General features: G+C 38.4%; 4 protein-coding genes and 4 non-coding genes across 9 annotated transcripts; 4 read left to right on the forward strand and 4 right to left on the reverse strand.

Annotated features, from left to right (window-relative positions):
* Positions 1 to 1,076: 1,076 nt before the first annotated feature.
* On the forward strand, positions 1,077 to 1,140 carry F47G4.10. Its single transcript, NR_050719.1, has one exon. It is a non-coding gene; the product is annotated as an Unclassified non-coding RNA F47G4.10 (non-coding RNA).
* On the reverse strand, positions 1,077 to 1,140 carry F47G4.13. Its single transcript, NR_050720.1, has one exon. It is a non-coding gene; the product is annotated as an Unclassified non-coding RNA F47G4.13 (non-coding RNA).
* A 4,447-nt stretch (positions 1,141 to 5,587) lies between these two features.
* On the forward strand, positions 5,588 to 5,684 carry F47G4.11. Its single transcript, NR_050721.1, has one exon. It is a non-coding gene; the product is annotated as an Unclassified non-coding RNA F47G4.11 (non-coding RNA).
* F47G4.12 lies at positions 5,588 to 5,684 on the reverse strand. Its single transcript, NR_050722.1, has one exon. It is a non-coding gene; the product is annotated as an Unclassified non-coding RNA F47G4.12 (non-coding RNA).
* Positions 5,685 to 6,357: 673 nt separating this feature from the next.
* On the forward strand, positions 6,358 to 8,732 carry gpdh-1 (Glycerol-3-phosphate dehydrogenase [NAD(+)]). Its single transcript, NM_061053.8, has 4 exons — positions 6,358 to 6,586; positions 6,645 to 7,145; positions 8,072 to 8,302; positions 8,386 to 8,732. Exons 1-4 carry the CDS (start codon positions 6,398 to 6,400, stop codon positions 8,587 to 8,589), a joined length of 1,125 nt encoding a protein of 374 aa, NP_493454.1. The 5' UTR covers positions 6,358 to 6,397; the 3' UTR covers positions 8,590 to 8,732.
* Positions 8,714 to 13,103, reverse strand: gadr-6 (Protein zer-1 homolog). Its single transcript, NM_061054.9, has 8 exons — positions 13,043 to 13,103; positions 12,811 to 12,898; positions 12,317 to 12,651; positions 12,004 to 12,269; positions 11,794 to 11,951; positions 10,852 to 11,173; positions 10,211 to 10,801; positions 8,714 to 9,202 (listed from the first exon to the last, which is right to left on the reverse strand). Exons 2-8 carry the CDS (start codon positions 12,866 to 12,868, stop codon positions 8,800 to 8,802), a joined length of 2,133 nt encoding a protein of 710 aa, NP_493455.1. The 5' UTR covers positions 12,869 to 12,898; positions 13,043 to 13,103; the 3' UTR covers positions 8,714 to 8,799.
* Positions 13,104 to 13,565: 462 nt separating this feature from the next.
* fbxb-93 (F-box domain-containing protein) lies at positions 13,566 to 14,728 on the reverse strand (the record flags this gene model as incomplete). 2 transcript variants are annotated; one of them, NM_001368570.3, is made up of 3 exons in its annotated part: positions 14,637 to 14,724; positions 14,089 to 14,585; positions 13,569 to 13,858 (listed from the first exon to the last, which is right to left on the reverse strand). In NM_001368570.3, the coding sequence occupies exons 1-3, from the start codon at positions 14,717 to 14,719 to the stop codon at positions 13,569 to 13,571; spliced, it is 870 nt and encodes a 289-aa protein (NP_001355498.1). In that variant the 5' UTR covers positions 14,720 to 14,724. The 2 variants fall into 2 exon arrangements, with proteins under 2 accessions (NP_493456.2, NP_001355498.1); NM_061055.5 differs by having other exon boundaries at positions 13,566 to 14,585; positions 14,637 to 14,728.
* A 304-nt stretch (positions 14,729 to 15,032) lies between these two features.
* fbxb-56 (F-box domain-containing protein) lies at positions 15,033 to 16,046 on the forward strand. The gene is made up of 2 exons (NM_001377677.2): positions 15,033 to 15,126; positions 15,171 to 16,046. Exons 1-2 carry the CDS (start codon positions 15,044 to 15,046, stop codon positions 15,892 to 15,894), a joined length of 807 nt encoding a protein of 268 aa, NP_001364569.1. The 5' UTR covers positions 15,033 to 15,043; the 3' UTR covers positions 15,895 to 16,046.
* The last annotated feature ends 111 nt before the right edge of the window (positions 16,047 to 16,157 follow it).

Here is a 16,157-nt window from a genome sequence, read left to right on the forward strand (position 1 = left end):
AACTTTTTTAAATTTGCTTAGTTTAAACAATTTTCAAAAATAAATTTTGAAATAAATTTTGTAGTTTTTAAAGATGTAACAGTAAAACAAATTTAAGATTTTTTTTTAATTTTCATTTTTAACCACATTTTTGAAACGTTGAAATCTTTTCCTATTATCATATTTTAAATTTTATTTTTACAATTTAACAAAATATGAAAAATTTGTTGAAAATATGATAATAGTTAAAGATATCAATGTTTCGAAAAGGTGGTTAAAAATTAAATAATTTTATATTTATAAAATTTAAAAATGATTTTTAAAAAAACTTAAAGTTTTAATAGATTTTAAAAGCTTTTCTTGTTTTAAGAAACTTCATATTTTTCAGCAAAAAATTCCCTCACAAAATGTTTTTTTCTAGTTTAGCAAAATTTTGCAAAGTAATTTTTTATCACCGAAAATGCTCTTTTTCGGTAGTCGAAAAGGAAAACTAGCGGAAAACGGAGCAAAATTCACAAAAAAAAAACACAAGAAAAAGCAAAGACAGAGAGCAAATAAAGTGAGAGCAAAAACGGAACGTGAGTGAGGAGGAGGAGTACATGTTTGCCATAGGGTACCCCCTTATCACTTTTTCGTAATAAATGTCACTTTTAAGGTATGAATAATGCGTAAAATACTTGAAAAGTTGGAGAAAATTGATTCAAAAAAATAAAATTCTATATAGTTGTGGCTCTCTAGCTTCAAAATAAATGAACATAGAAAAAATTGTCAACTAAAAAATTAATTGACAAGAAATTTGCTAAATTTTGTTAGTTGGCAACTTTTTGACAAGTCTCATAGTTTCAGAATTACAGGGGTTTGAAAATTTTGAAAAATGTTTTTCAAATTTTTTAAATCTACAATTTTAAAACTCATGTATCTCCAAAACTAAAACAGCTGTCAGAAACTTTTTAACTAATAAAATGTAGTAAAATTTTAGTTCTATAATTTACTAGTGAACTACTTTTTGATAGCTTGCAAATTGGCAAAGTTAAAATGGCTTCAAAATTTGCTCAAAAAAAATTTCAATTTTTTTTAATCTACAATTTTAAAACTCGTATATCTCCAAAACTAAAATATCTATCAAAAATTTTTCAACTGATGAAATGTAGCAAAATTTTAGTACTATAAATCACTAGTTAATAATTTTTTGATATCTTGCAAATTGGCACATTTATAGGCGCTTCAAACTATGCTCAAAAAAATTTTTTTCGGAAAATCTCGAATGTATACAAAATTAGGAACAATCAAATAATAATATAACTATGATATTATTAGGGTTGGTTGTTGTTGTACTGTTCTTCACCCCCCCCCCCCCCCCCCGCAAAAGATGACACTGTCGTGCTGTACTTGTAGAGAGTATTGCGGGAAAAGAGACGGCAGATACAGAGACACATTATGCTAATGTTCCGACCCCGCGCGGCAACCGGAGGCACGAGAAACGGACGGACGAATAGAGAAAGAAAAGGCGCATTTCGAATTCTTGTCTTTAAATGTCTGCGTCTCACTATCCCTCTCACCCCCCATCGCCTCCTTTTGTTGTATGTTTGCGCAGCTGAAGAGGGGGAGAGAGAAGAACCCCCAGGAATAATTGAGCTGGTTGGCTACTACTAGATTTGGTACTTATTTCTATAGAGTGAATGCAACAATTGAAACATGCCAAAGAAACAGGAACCAAGTTTTTTTCTTGATTTTAAGAAAAAAAAATTTACAAAAAAACAATTTCATATAAATTCTAGAAAAACAAGTAGATCGTAAAATTTTAAGATTTTTGCAAAAAAGTTCAAGTTTCTAGCTTCAAAATAAACAAAGTTACGGCGTTTTGAAGTTTGGTGGCCATGCGGCGCGGCTGCGTCGGCGTGTGCGTCGGCGTGCGCGTCGCGGCGCCCCCGCAACTTAAAACCTTCATAACTTTGCTACCAGTAGAGCTAGAGTGCTGACATTTTTGGAGAATAATCAATATCTAGTTACTCGGCATTTACCTGCAGCTTCTTGCCCAACTTTAGCTCTCAGCAGCTTTTTACCCAAGTTTAGCCAACTTTTCATCCAAGTTTAGCCCAAGTCTGACCGAAGTTTAAGTTTTCTAATGCAATCTATCCCACTAAACTTTGGCCAAACTTTTCGGTGGGCGTGCGGCGCGTGTGCGTCGCGGCAGCCTCACCAACTTGAATCCGTCGTAACTTTTCGCTGAGGCAAGCTAGAAAGCTGAAATTTTTGTAGATAACTCAGAATATATTGTATTTTGAAATTTGATAATTTTTCCAACATTTTTCCAAAAAAAAAAGAGGAAAAAAGTTGGAGCTAGGTCTTACTTGGTAAAATCTCAAAAATCACAAGGAAGGAAAATCCAATAAAACATGGGTTTTTCTAGTTTTTTTTTCGAAAAAAAAAACGAGAAAACTTTTATGTAAAACGAACCGAAAAGCCCATCTTCTTCTGCCGCTTCCTCCCATGAGAATTCAAGAGTTTGAGTGACAAATGACCCTTTCGGGAGAAAGGCTTTTCGCTCTGTTTTTAGTTTTGTCCGTCTCTTTCTCTCATTTTGATTCTCTCACCCCATGATTTTTGCCGCTTTTTCTTCCTTATTTCGTTTGTCTTTTTGTCTTTTTAGGCACTGCCAGAGAGACAGTTGACGCGGAAAACTTGGAACAAAAAGCCAACCACGGGGGAATTTTTTTTTTAATTGAAAAACTCGGGTATGATGGAAGAACTGTACGGTAGACTAAAAATATTTGAAAGTACATTTTTAACAAGAAATTTGAAAAAAAAACTTTTAAATTTTTAATGTTTGTCCTGATGACGACTTTTTTTATTATTCTTTCTATAAGTTATCCAGCTCTGTTTCAAAATTATATAGCTAACTGGGTATTGTAAATATGAAAAAGTTGTTAACTAACAGTTTGTAGATCAAAAAATTTGCTACGTTTTGTTAATTGACATCGTTTTGATAGCATTCTTAGTTTTCGAGATATGGGAGTTTCAAAAATTCGAAATAAGAAATTTCAAAAAAAAATTTGTTTTTTTTGGATGTTTTACTGTAACACGTTTGGAGTCGAAAATATCAAAAAGTTGTCTACTAAAAAAATATAATACGTCAAATTTGCTATATTTCCTCAGTTGACAACTTTTTAGTAACTTTTTTTAATTTTGAAATACAAGAATTTTAAAACTTTATAATTTTCCAAAAAAAAAACCATTTTATGGTTTTTATACTGCTTTTTCTGAATATTTTCAAAAAAAAACATTTCAAATTGTTAAAATTTTTGAAAACAACTCAGAAAAGAAAATGCAACTCAATAAAACTCATGGCAAAATTTCCAAGAAACTGCCCCATGCAATTCAAAACTTCCTCAAAATCGGTAGAAAACGTGTGAAAACTGAGAAAACCAGTCCTCAAAAAAACAACCGAGGTCAATGGCAAATAATAATAAATGTATTACTACCACTCTGTCCCGCACTTATTATATAGGTACTCAATAAAATTCGACATAAAAACGGGATAAAGGCACAACCATCGGCGAAAATTGCCAACCAAAACGGAGACTGGTTAGAGAGCGTGGAGTGCGCAGACAAGCGGAGCAAAATGGAGCGAGAGAGGCGAGAGAGCCGGAAAAGTCTCGGAATGTGGGAAAATTGCAAAAAACTGACAAATCAAAGGAAATAAAAGAAAAAAATCGTTACTGGGGTTCGAACCAAATACCTTCAGAGTCACAGCCAAACCTGTTAGCCAATACGCTATGCAGGCGCAAGGTTCCTAAAGGCGAGGGGGTTGGGGGGGAGAGGTGCCCCTATACAAATTGGTGGCCGAACTTTTTTCGGTCACCAGATACAAAATGCGTCATAACTTTGCTCATTATTGACCAAAAAGCGTGGAAACACATCGAATGCATCATTTGATGATAAGAGATATAACGAATAAGATTTTTTTTCCTCTGAAAAAAAGAAACAACTGTTGGATAAGACAAAAAACAACAAAAGAATCTAGCAATGTGTGAGAAGAAAACGTGGAAACTGGATACTTCGAAGGGGTTCAAAGTGTCGAATTTCTACAATATTTACCCCCCACTCTCTCTCTTGTCAAACAACCAGATTTCATATAGGTCTCCGATGTTTGGTGAAAACGTAGAAAACCTGGGAAATTTAAGAAAAATGTGAAAAAAAAGATTTTTGAGATATTTTTGCTCAAATTTTAATTTTTTCAAAAAGCGCACCAGGTTACCAGCATACTGCAAAAATTTCAGGCTTCTAGCCTCACCTTAAGCAAAGTTATGCAGCTTTAAAGTTGAGCAGCAGGCGACGCGTGTGCGTTGCGGCTGCGTCGGCGTGTGCGTCGCGGCTGCGCCAATAACTTGAAAACCTCATAATTTTGCGCACAGTGTAGCTACAACGCTGATTTTTTTGGAGGATGCTAAAAATTTTGAGGATTTTCAGTTTTATGATTTTCAGTTTAGTTTTCAGATAGTTTTTTAAAAAATTGGATTTTTTTTCTCAAGTCAATATCAAAGTTTTACTGAATAGCCCATTACATTTTGTTCATCCAGAAAAAATTTCAAGTCCGTAGCTTTAGTTTGAACAAAGTTACAGGGATAGGAAATTCGGCGACAGGCGGCGCGTGTGCGATGCGGTTGCGTCGGCGTGTGCGTCGCGGCAGCGCTAATAACTTGAAACCTTCATAACTTTGCGCCCAGTGAAGCTAGAAGGGTCTAGTTTTTTGCAAAATGCTCAGAAACTTAAGGGGATTTTTCTCAAGTTTCAAATTCTAAAAAGATTTTTCTCAAATTTTATGAAACCAAAATTTAGTTTACCTTTTTAGTTTATTAATGTGAACTCAAACTCAAATATTTTCAAACTTTTCAGTCCCAAGTTCAAAAGTTTTTTTTCTCCCCACTCCCAACCAATTCACGTGAATTTTCTACTATACTCTTCATGATGTCAACGTACTTTCCTACCTACTATTCTTATCACTTACCAATTTTGAAAATCGTCTTCCCTGTCTACAAAGTAACTGTACACTTACACTTTGCGTCGAGATAGTGTGGGAGAAGTGGAGGGTGCGAGGAAAATGAAAAGAAACGAACGGCACCAATGATCATTTGGCGGGCTATTTTTGGAACTTGCTAGGACTGGATTAGAGGGGGCACGTGAAAGGCTGTTGGAAATCTGAAAAAGTATAGAATTTCTGCCAGCAAAGTTCAAAAGTACATGGAAATTTCAATGAAATCGGTGGAAGACTACTGAACCTTGCATACCTTGGAACTGATAAGATAAAAAATATCTTTTTTTCAAGGAAATCTGAAATTTCAGCGAACAAAACCAATTTAACAGCAAAAAATAGGCCTTACTATTAGAAATGTTTCTGTAAATTTTTAAACCAAGATACTTGGATTTTGAGTAAACCTGTAACTAGCGGAGGTTTTTGCAGGGTCCTGACTAAAATAGACTCTGAAAATTCCATCAACTTTCCGTAGAATTTCGGCACTTTTCAGACAATTTTTAAAGCAATTTACGTCTCTTTTAGCTGTTTTCAAACATAAGCCTAAGCCTAATTCCAAGCCTGGGCCTAAGTCTAAGCCTAAGCCTAAACCTAGGCCTAAGCCTAACCCTAAGCCTGAGTCTGAGCCTAAGCCTAGACCAAAGCTTAAGCCTAAGCCTAAGCCTAAGCCTACGTCTAACAAAGCTTGTAAGCGTTTTCAAATCATTTTTTTTAAGCCTCCAAATTTTTTGCATTTTCAGTCTTTTTTCCCAGTTGTTTTGGCTGAATTTACCCGGGAAAGCCTACAGAGTAATGAAATTTTGGCATTTTCCTGCGTTTCCTGATCAATTTTAAGGAATTTTCTGTAATTCGGACGTTTTCTAGCAATTGTTTCTTTTTTTTTTGACAATCTAACGTCTTTTCTGCAGAATTTAAGCGATTTTTGAGTCAGTTTTGCCAAGACTGTATCTCTGAACAACTTGCAGGCTTGCAGGCTCCCAAGGACCAATGGCCTTTGGTCATTGGCCTCTTAAAGTCTCGCATAATCTTTGGTCGCTATGGGTTACAGACCCTCTTCAGGATTCTTCCCAGATCTGCAAATAAGCGATCTTTGATCCCTGACGCATATAGATCACTGTTCTCCGCAAAACCTCCAGATTTGCTGCTTATCAGTAATCTAGATTCCGCGAATCTCTGCGTCTCTACACGAATCCCCGTGTCTCTTGGCGATACGACTTTTAAAGATGTGTCCACGTGAAGGAGAATGTTATCAGTGATCTTTCCCTTATCAATCTGAATGACAGGAGGCGGAGCCTATGACTTTTGAAGAAGACGAGTATAAAAGTTCAGGCCGAGAGGCTGAGACGTCAGAGAATCAGATTTTTACCCATATCACAACAACTTATTATGCCGTGCCAGAACTTTGACTATTCCTATAACTTTAACAATAACTCCGGAGAGGACTATCGCAAGAAGATCGCAATTGTTGGCGGTGGAAACTGGGGATCAGCCATCGCTTGTGTAGTTGGAAAAACCGTAAAAGCTCAGGATGAGGTGTTCCAGCCGATTGTGAGCATATGGTGCAGAGATTCCAGGGTAAGTAGAATCTAATCATGGCTAGGATGAAAGCTATTATTCATTGAATGTTGTTCAGAAACCAGGAGACCTCTCGCCATCCATCGCAGAGACCATCAACTCCACCCACGAGAACCCCAAGTACCTCCCGGGTCGGCGGATCCCTGACAACGTCGTCGCCACGTCATCTCTCCTGGAAGCCTGCCAGTCAGCCCACATTCTGATCCTAGTCGTCCCACACCAAGGGATCCCTCAGATTTGCGACGAGCTCCGTGGCAAGCTACAAAAGGGAGCCCACGCGATCTCTCTCACCAAAGGAATCTCATCAAGCTGTGAGAACGGGGAGATCAAGATGCAACTGATCTCTGAGGATATCGAGAGGGCGTTGGGAGTTCAGTGTAGTGTTCTGATGGGAGCCAACTTGGCTGGAGAGGTGGCGGATGGGAAGTTCTGCGAGGCGACAATCGGGTGTAAGAGTTTGAAGAATGGAGAGGAGCTGAAGAAGGTGTTCGATACCCCGAACTTCAGAATTAGGGTGACAACGGATTATGAGGCCGTGGAGCTTTGCGGAGCACTAAAGGTAAGAGTTGTTGGGGAACATGGTGCATCGGTAGGAGTGTCTGGTTAGGACGTTAAGGCTTAAACTGTCGGTCACCAAGAAACATGGTGCATTACCTAAGCGCTTAAAATTAGGCACATCTTACAGGAAAATGACTTATGTATTTTGGCAGCCAAGCCTGCCTCCATCTCGCTAGCCCTAGACACCATCGAGGTCAGATTATAAGAAAATTTTAGACTTACAAGGGAAGTCGAAAAATTTAATGGCTGACTTTGGCATGACATAGTATTTTTTTTCGATAAAAGAGTGATAATAATGATTCCTCCAAAAAATTTAGTTGCCGTTTTGGAAGTGACTAAAACACCTTTTTACAAAATTTCAAAAATTTCATTAAAAAAATTTTTTTCTGAAAAGAGGAAAAAATATTTGCAAATAATTGAAAACAGTGAAAAACATATGCCATGCAAGTTTTAGCTCCTAACTCTCAAGAAAACCCACAAATTAACCTACAAGAAAAAGTACTTTTTGGAATTTTGCCCAAGATATGTAGATCAAGCAGTGTGGTTTTTTGTCCGTGGGGAGAAAAAATGTGCATGATATATGTTTTTTACATTTTTGGATAAGTTACAATAGTTTTATCAATTTTTAGAAAAAAAATTTTTTTTTTAATTCGAGGAATTTTTTTTCGGCACTTTCAAAACGTCATAACTTTGCTAAACCTGGACCGGGGCAGCTAAATTTTTTGAAGGGATCATTATTTTCACTCTTTTATCGAAAAAATACTATGTCATGCCAAAGTCAGACATTAAATTTTTCGACTTTATCTTGTTAGGCTCCTCCCTGTATAACTTTAATTACTGGAAAATTAGTGTGTTATGTTTTTAAAACTAACTATAAAATATATCTAGTTTTGCCGTATTCCCTTCTATAAACCAATTTCCTTCCAGAACATTGTCGCCTGCGCCGCGGGATTTGCCGATGGGCTTGGCTGGGCCTACAACGTGAAATCCGCTATCATCCGTCTGGGACTCCTAGAAACCAAGAAGTTTGTGGAGCACTTCTACCCAAGTTCCGTCGGACATACATACTTCGAGTCGTGTGGAGTGGCTGATCTCATTACCACTTGCTATGGAGGTCGCAATCGAAAAGTTGCGGAGGCATTCATCAAGAGTGATAAGGTAGGTTGATAAGGTTTCGTGCACTTTAGCTGTCAATGAAAAATCTGTGCCTATCAACTGAAATTTAACATTTTCAATTTCAGCCGCTCCGAGTCATTGAGCAGGAACTTCTCAAGGGTCAAAGTGCTCAGGGCCCGCCAACAGCTCAGGATGTTTATGAAATGCTGGAGATCAATGAAATCTCGGAAAAGTTCCCAATCTTCGCGTCAGTGCATAAGGTGTTCACCGGGCACCACGGAGAGCAGGAGCTCTATGATTCCCTGAGAAACCATCCAGAGTATGATTAAGTGATAGTTTTATGTGTTTTATTGACGAGCTGGAAATGGATCTAGCGGATATAAAGAAAAAACACGTGTTTTTGAATCTTTTTTACTGGTATTTATGTATGTATATTGTACAATTTTTGATTTTGAATGAACATTTTATAATTACATATGTAGTTTATTAACAATGATATACAATTATATATGAGTGTAGTTGAATTAGACCCGTTTGATCTACCAGTGAAACAGGAACCGAACGTTTTCCGACGCAACATTCACCACTTCAGATGCAATATGTGGGTTCTCAATGAGATAAAAAAAGTTCGAGTCCCTGATTGATCGACTATTCCAAAGACTTTTCTGTGCGTAGATCTTTATTGTCAGCAATGCCCATAGCACTAATCCAACTTCTTCGGAAGTTCGAAGGATGTTCTGAACAATGCCTCTGTCGAAGTAGATGTCTACATCGACGGTTATCTCGGTGGCCAGGAGGTAGGGAAAGTGTTTCCTGAGAAGTTCATCAGCACACTTTCTGAAGACGCATTCGAAGTTTTTATCCTGGTGGTTCAGGCGGAGTGCGAAAATTGAGAGCATGAGGTATGCTCTGTCGGAGGAGGTCCAGTTCCTCAGGAGGATTCTGAAGAAAAAATCAGTTTTCAATTTTGGCGCGGTGTCAAATTTTTCGAAATTTTACTGAGAACTGGCAATTCGCCGGAATTTAAATTTCCGGCAAACTTTCAGAACTGAAAATTTTTGGCAAACCGGCAAATTGTCACAACTGAAAATTTCCGGTGAGTCTGCAAATAACCAGAATTGAAAATGTCCGGCAAACCAGCAAATCGTCGGAATTTAAATTTCCGGCAAATTGCCACAACTGAAAATTTCCGGTGCGTGGGCAAATTACCAGAATTCAAAATTTCCGACAAACCGGCAAAATGCCCCAATTGAAAATTTCCGGCAAATAGCCAAATTGCCAATATTGAAATTTCCGGCAAATCGGCAAATTGCTGGAACTGAAAATTTCCGGCAAATCGGCAAATTGCTGGAACTGAAAATTTCTGGCAAATCGGCAATTTGTTGGAATTTAACATTTCCGGCAAATCGGCAAATCGGCAAATTGTCGGAATTTAAACTTCCGGCAAATCGGCAAATTGGCTGATTGGCTAATTTTCAGAACTGAAAATTTCCGGCAAACCGGCAAATAGGCAAATTGTCGGAATTGAGACACCCGAAAAATTTGCAAATCGGCAAATGCCAAAATTTAAATTTCCGGCAAATTGTCGGAATTGAAAATTTTCGGCAAATCGGCAAACCGGCAAATTGCCAATTTGCTGAAATTGCCGGAAAAACAGCATTTGACAAAAATTTTCGGCAAATTGTGGTTTTGCACTTTTTTTTTGGAAATTTCAGAATTAAAAAAAAAACTTTTTAAAAAAGTAAGCAAATTCTATGAAAATTTTCCAAGAAGACGGGAAAAAATTTCAAAAATCCCTCTAAACGCTTCCGGCAAATCAGCAATTTTCCAGAAATGAAAATTTCCGGCAAATCGGGAAACTGGCAAATTGTCGGAATTGAAAATTTCCGGCAAATCGACAAACCGGCAAATTACCGATTTAGCTACTCATTTAAAAAAAATTTAACTTACTGAAAAGTTCGAAACTGCACACATGTGAAAATTTGCTGCACTTTATCGTATGGCGACATCATCACCAAATTCCGAATAATCCCCAATATCACAATATGCATTGGCTCTGAGTCAAACCGATCAATTGCCGAGATCAGCATGTTCATTGCACCATGCTTGATATATCGTTTGCATTCCTCTTCATTATTGTGGGTTGCTGCAAGGATTTTCTCGGCAACACGTCTACTCGACTGCTCATCTTCTTTGTGAAGCGCGGCTCTCAGGAAGCCAAGACAAATCGGTGTGGTGTCGTGTTTGGATTCAGTGATGGAGAGCACCAATTCCAGAGTTTTGCCGGTCACACAGCTCGTCAAGATCCGCATTGCTTGCTCCTCAATGATTGGATCGCCGTTGTGAAGAGAAGCCGCACAATGTGACGCGATCCCTTTGAGCTTCTGTTTGTCGACGAAAACTCCCATATTGAATAGATAAATGATAGCGTTCCACATTGTTTCTGCGCGAAGGTCTCTGATCAGCTGACGGTTGACGTTATTTAGAAGTATGTCACAGATCAATCGAGTATGAACACGACTTAATCGATGAAAATTGTGGCTGAAAAGTTGGTTCGTTGTGAGACTTTGTGTTAATTTTCTGAAACTCACAGCACTATTTCCGCTAGGAAATCGGCTTCAAATGAAAGTCGCGATGTGAATAATCTTTCTTCTACAATGTCAAAATTCATGATCAAAGAACATGGGAGCTTCTCAAGCGATTGAAGCGAAAGAGTGACACATTCTGTCACGTCATACTGCATTTTCCTCTCATGCAGCCTTTTCACGTGGAGTCGCAATTCTTGAAAGCAAATTTGTACTTCGTTCCGTCGCTTGAGATTCAAGTAATACTTTAGTGCAGTGATGGATGAATCAAACGTTGTGCAGCTCAAAATTCGAATTGGAGACGATTTAGGCGCCTTTACATCGCAGTCTGGAAAATTGATTTGTGCCCAAACTAGTAATATTAATAGTAATATATATATATAATTTCAAATTGCTGTAACACAAACAAAGTCGCGTTCTAAAGCTAAAGTTTTGGAATCCCAAACGTGCTAGCTTCGAAATTTGTAAAAATTCTGGTTATGAGCTACACTCAAAATAAAAAAAAACTGCATTTTGACCCCAACCAATATCAGGCCGCCGACATCTCACGGGTTCCGCGCGCCGCTATGTTTAACTCGCAGCGGGCGGAGACAGCTCGCCCGGAACCCGTGAGATGTCGGCGGCCTGATATTGGTTGGGGTCAAAATTTTTGCCTTTTCTCCGTGAGTGGACGAGAAAAAGGGCCTAAATATTAGGTTTTCTGCAGTACACACCACGCAGTTTTTTTTTTTATTTTGAGTGTACAGTGCATTTTTCCACGTCTACGACTTTAAAGGGGGCGCATTTACGCGCGATGATCTCGACACGTGCCACCCATTGATTTTTGGGGCGCGTGGCGAGACCAATGGCGGGACAATCACTCTTCAAAGTCCGCAGCTACCCCTGGTTGCAACTTCAAACATCCCATCACTCAAGACCTGCCGGAACAGGATTGCCGGTGTAACTCACCAACAATAGCCAGCTGATGAAGGTGTGAGTGTGTGATCAGCAGCTCTTCGAGCATATCCTCATCCATCAGATTTCCAGAGCACTCCAAGAATCTGAGCTCCGGAAGTACCTGCTTGCAGTCCAAGAAGCGTTGCATGTTTCTTCTCGCGTGATGGGTACTAAAAATCAGACTAGGCCTGTCACATCTGTGTAAGATTACGAATTTCCAACCTGTGCATCGATAAATCCAAGACATTCAGAAGCTTCAAAGCGAAGAGCTCCCGAATATCATACCAACTTTCATAGATCAAGCTTCGAAGTGAGAGATGCCGGAGGTTTTTCAAACGGGAGATCCCTGTGAGAATTGTGACTCCACAATTGGAAATATCTAGACTATAAAGGTTCGGAAAACTTTTGCAAAACTGAAAGAAGTCGGGATTAAGAAGTTTCACGCCGGAAACGTTAAGGGTTCTGAGCAATGGGAGTTGTTGGCCGGTCTGTAAGCAGAGACACGTGACCAGACTATAAACAACAAAAGGCTCACCGTTTTCAGCCAAGCGGTTGAGAATTGCGATCGTCCACTCAAATCCAAATGATCAATTTGCGATGTCCGGAATAGACGACTCATATAATGCTCTAGACTGGGTATCTCATCTTGATTGCCAAGAACCAAGGATTTCAGGTTATGCTGAGTGAGGAGACCAAACGTCTGCGGGCCCATTTCCACGTTTTCAAAGTTAACTTTTGTCAGGATGAAGCTGAGACCTTTGAGCTTTAGATCGATGTTATAAGACCACTGGGGGTCGAGCCTCAAGAGTTGTGCATAAACCTCGTTGCTAGATTCCTGATCGAACGCATAGCTTTTTGAATTGAAGTGGCCTGGAAAATCAAGAAATCAGTTTATATCTCGCTTACTTTTGATGATACCAAAAAACTGTAAACTAACAAAGTTTTGGCATTCTTAGGTATAACTTTGTAGTTGAAAACTTTTTGATAACTTAAAGATGAGCCGAGATATGAAGGAATAAAGGGACTCACCATTATGAATAAGCTTGGCAATCGCTGCTGCAGCTGTATGCTTTAAAGATTCCACCATCCGAGAGGCGATTAGGTTCTATTACATGTACTGAAAAAGAAAAAAAATTCGCAATAACATTTGTAAGACTTTCGTAAAACTTCGTAGTTTTTCGAAATATTGAAAGCATAAAACAAAAAAATTTAAAATCTGAACACTTTTAAAATTGTGGAAAAAATATATTAAGTGACTCACCAGATACAATAAAAACTACATGAAAATTATTAAAAACTATGTATTTCATAAGAATACATTTAATAGAGAAACATAAGGCTCCTTTGCGCAGAACATTGGAGGGAAAGGTAGAGATTGGAAGGAGAGTAGAGACGCAGATGGTGAAAGTGGGGTCAATGGACGGGTGTTCTTCTTTATTGTGACACACGGACCAAAGGTGTCGGTTTTTCAATTTTTCCAGAAAATCGAAAAACGAAAAATCGAAACAAAATCTGCACAACGTTTTGGGTACGGCCTTGTGTCTAGCGGGAAACTTGGTTAAAAAAGTTGGGAAAGAAGTTGCTAAATATGGCTTAAAAGTTGCGAAAATATAAAATTGGTTGAAAAGTTGCTAATGTTGGCTGATCAGTTGCGGAAGGATAAAGTTGGCGCTTAAGTTGCTGAAGTTGGTGTAAAAGTTGCGACGAATTGCCGAGCTAAAGTTCTTCACCATTCATTCTTTTGATATCACCAACAAACTTTATTCAATCAACAATAAAATCAAAAATTACTGTAATACACCCATTCCAATGCTGCGATGCATCGGATTCACAAATATGATCGCTCGAATTCCATCGGTCCGCTCAATCTCCAGTCCTTCGATAGATGGGCTATTGTTATACACTCTGAATATGCCATACTTCCAATATTCAATGCCCTTTAGTAGTGTTTTCTTGAAGTCCACGAGATTATCCTCTTTCAGTCCAATATAAATCTCTTCCAGTCTAGGATTAGATCCTTTTCTCCAGTGTTGAAGGAACAGATTCAAATCGGATAGGGTAAATGGGCGATAGATCACTGCTTTCTTAGCATTGATATTACCGGTACAGAGAGTGTAGATAGTTAGAGAGTGACAGACATCCGGGATCCAATGGGGCGGGGCGCGCGGAAGAGACGATTTGTGTCGATTTACGAAATGATGACAACGAGGAGAACTTCGTAAATCGACACAAATCGTCTCTTCCGCGCGCCCCGCCCCATTGGGTCCCGGATGTCTGTCACTCTCTAACTATCTACACTCTCTGTACCGGTAATAGCTAGTAAGTCGTCAAATTTGAGATGAAAACTAGCCTCCAGTTGAAGTGAATCCATGTTCTCTGTGAAGAAATCTCTGGGTTTCTCATGGAGAAGAGACCTCTGTGAAAGGGTTACTTTGTTAGCAACACGGTAGAGCTGACCAAATATCCCACAATCAGCAGAAAAAATTTCAAGGTTCTTCACCACTTTTATTTCTTCCAGGTTATAAGATATGTCATCTTCTCCTCTCACACATATATATTCAACTTCAAAATGATTGAAGGCGGCCAGAAAGTTTTCAAAGCACTTTTTCACTGTAATACTTTGAATTTCCCATTGACGCTCTTGAGGCTGACCGTCTACAAAGATTTGACTGGTAATAGGCCGAAGAGCTATTCCACAACAACGAGCAACTATATATATTCCGTAATTTTTTATTATGATGAAATCAGTGACTTTCATATTCAGAGACTTAGTGGGAGTTGGTGAGACAAATGAAAAACTCAGTCTGAAATAGATTATTTTTTCTTGAAGTATTGTAAATATTAAAGCAACTCACAAATCGATGAAATCGAAATTCTGCAATGTTGTACGTAGGGCCTTGGATGGGAGGCGGAGGATAGGAAAAGACGGAGACGACATGGTTTGGTAGAAGAATGAAGGAATGAATGAGGGGAGGTGGAAGGGATGGCTATTATCGAGCTGACCTGGAAATTTGCACTCCAGGGAAGGTACTTATAGCTAATTGACCTCTGAATTTCCACTCCAGGACATATATTTATGGCTGATTGACCTCTGAAGAGCCAGTTATTGACTTCCAGGTGTGAGCCCCCGGGAGGACTGGAAAATGGATCAATATCTCTCTTTCTTAGTGAGCCTAGTGCGCTACTGCGCATTTTATTGTGCGACGACCCAGTCACCCCAATATCTTTCCACAATATCTTATTCAACAATTTTTCAGAAACTATGGCTCATGTTGCTTTCAATTTGCTCCATCTTCCGGCAAAAACTCTACGAAATGTTTTTCAACTCATGTCACATTCGGAATTGTAAGTTGCCATCAACATTTTTTTTTAATTATCTCATTTTTCAGGTTCATCTTCTCTTTTGCATCTATATGCGCTAAACGCCTTGTGAAATCTATGAATTTTGAGATGTTGGAGTTAGATTTGGTCTATAGTAGACCATGTAAACTGAAAATAAGTTTTGGTGAGCATGAAGAATTTATCATCGAATTTGATGAATTTGGAACGCTGTCTAAACAGGAACCATCGGATGCGTTTGTATTTCTTATTGCGTATAAGCTTGATATCCGCGATTGCATCAATCACGTTCTCGAAGTTTATAAAATATCAAAGTTACATACATTGAAAGTTATTGGAGCCATCAACAACCCTCAGAATTTACTGAAAATAATCGGAAAGTTGGATCTCAAAGTTCTATGGATATTTTTCAATTTTAGTGAAAACAGCACAACCATTTCGGTCTATCGCGAGATCCTAAATCACCTTGGTGCTCGCTGTGATGTTGTGAGCATTTATAATTTGTCAATCGACATTTCGATCCAATACCTACTTTCCCGTGACTGGAATTACATCAACCTTGCTCCTTATCAACCTATCTCTGCGGATTACTTGTTATCACTCAACTCTCGAAAGTTTTCTAGTGGGAAAGCTCTAAGTTCGAAAGAAGTCAACATATTCCTTAGGCACTGGATAAGAGGATCTCATCCAAACCTGGAATACATCAAATTATCGGTGAATGCAGTAGATCGTGAAATTATCTTTAAGAACGTCCCATACTACTTGGCAGATTAGTATCAAAAGAGGAAATTTGTTGAACCTAATGGAAAAATCAAAGCGTACTGGAACAAAAGCCGTAGTCTTTGTTGACCGTTATACATTTATTTTGTATTATTCACCATGGCATTTTTCAAAAATTTGAATAAAGAACATCTCATCTTCAAAGCTCCAATTTATCTAGTTTACACACACCAAAGTTTAGCACCTTGTGACTAGCCGACTTGATAAAAAATATTTGTGTATGCCTGACTTTTTTTGTACAGCAAAACAAAACTTTA

This window comes from Caenorhabditis elegans, chromosome I (genome assembly GCF_000002985.6).
Source record: "Caenorhabditis elegans chromosome I".
NCBI classification, from domain to species: domain Eukaryota; kingdom Metazoa; phylum Nematoda; class Chromadorea; order Rhabditida; family Rhabditidae; genus Caenorhabditis; species Caenorhabditis elegans.

Coding starts and splice junctions, on each gene's coding strand:
- gpdh-1 (NM_061053.8), top strand. CDS start 6,398: ATGCCGTGCCAGAACTTTGACTATTCCTATAACTTTAACAATAACTCC. Junction 7,146..8,071: donor AGCTTTGCGGAGCACTAAAG/GTAAGAGTTGTT, acceptor ATTTCCTTCCAG/AACATTGTCGCCTGCGCCGC. Junction 8,303..8,385: donor CATTCATCAAGAGTGATAAG/GTAGGTTGATAA, acceptor TTTCAATTTCAG/CCGCTCCGAGTCATTGAGCA.
- gadr-6 (NM_061054.9), bottom strand. CDS start 12,868: ATGGTGGAATCTTTAAAGCATACAGCTGCAGCAGCGATTGCCAAGCTT. Junction 11,952..12,003: donor TTGGATTTATCGATGCACAG/GTTGGAAATTCG, acceptor TCTGATTTTTAG/TACCCATCACGCGAGAAGAA. Junction 9,203..10,210: donor GTGCAGTTTCGAACTTTTCA/GTAAGTTAAATT, acceptor TTTTTTCTTCAG/AATCCTCCTGAGGAACTGGA.
- fbxb-56 (NM_001377677.2), top strand. CDS start 15,044: ATGGCTCATGTTGCTTTCAATTTGCTCCATCTTCCGGCAAAAACTCTA. Junction 15,127..15,170: donor CTCATGTCACATTCGGAATT/GTAAGTTGCCAT, acceptor CTCATTTTTCAG/GTTCATCTTCTCTTTTGCAT.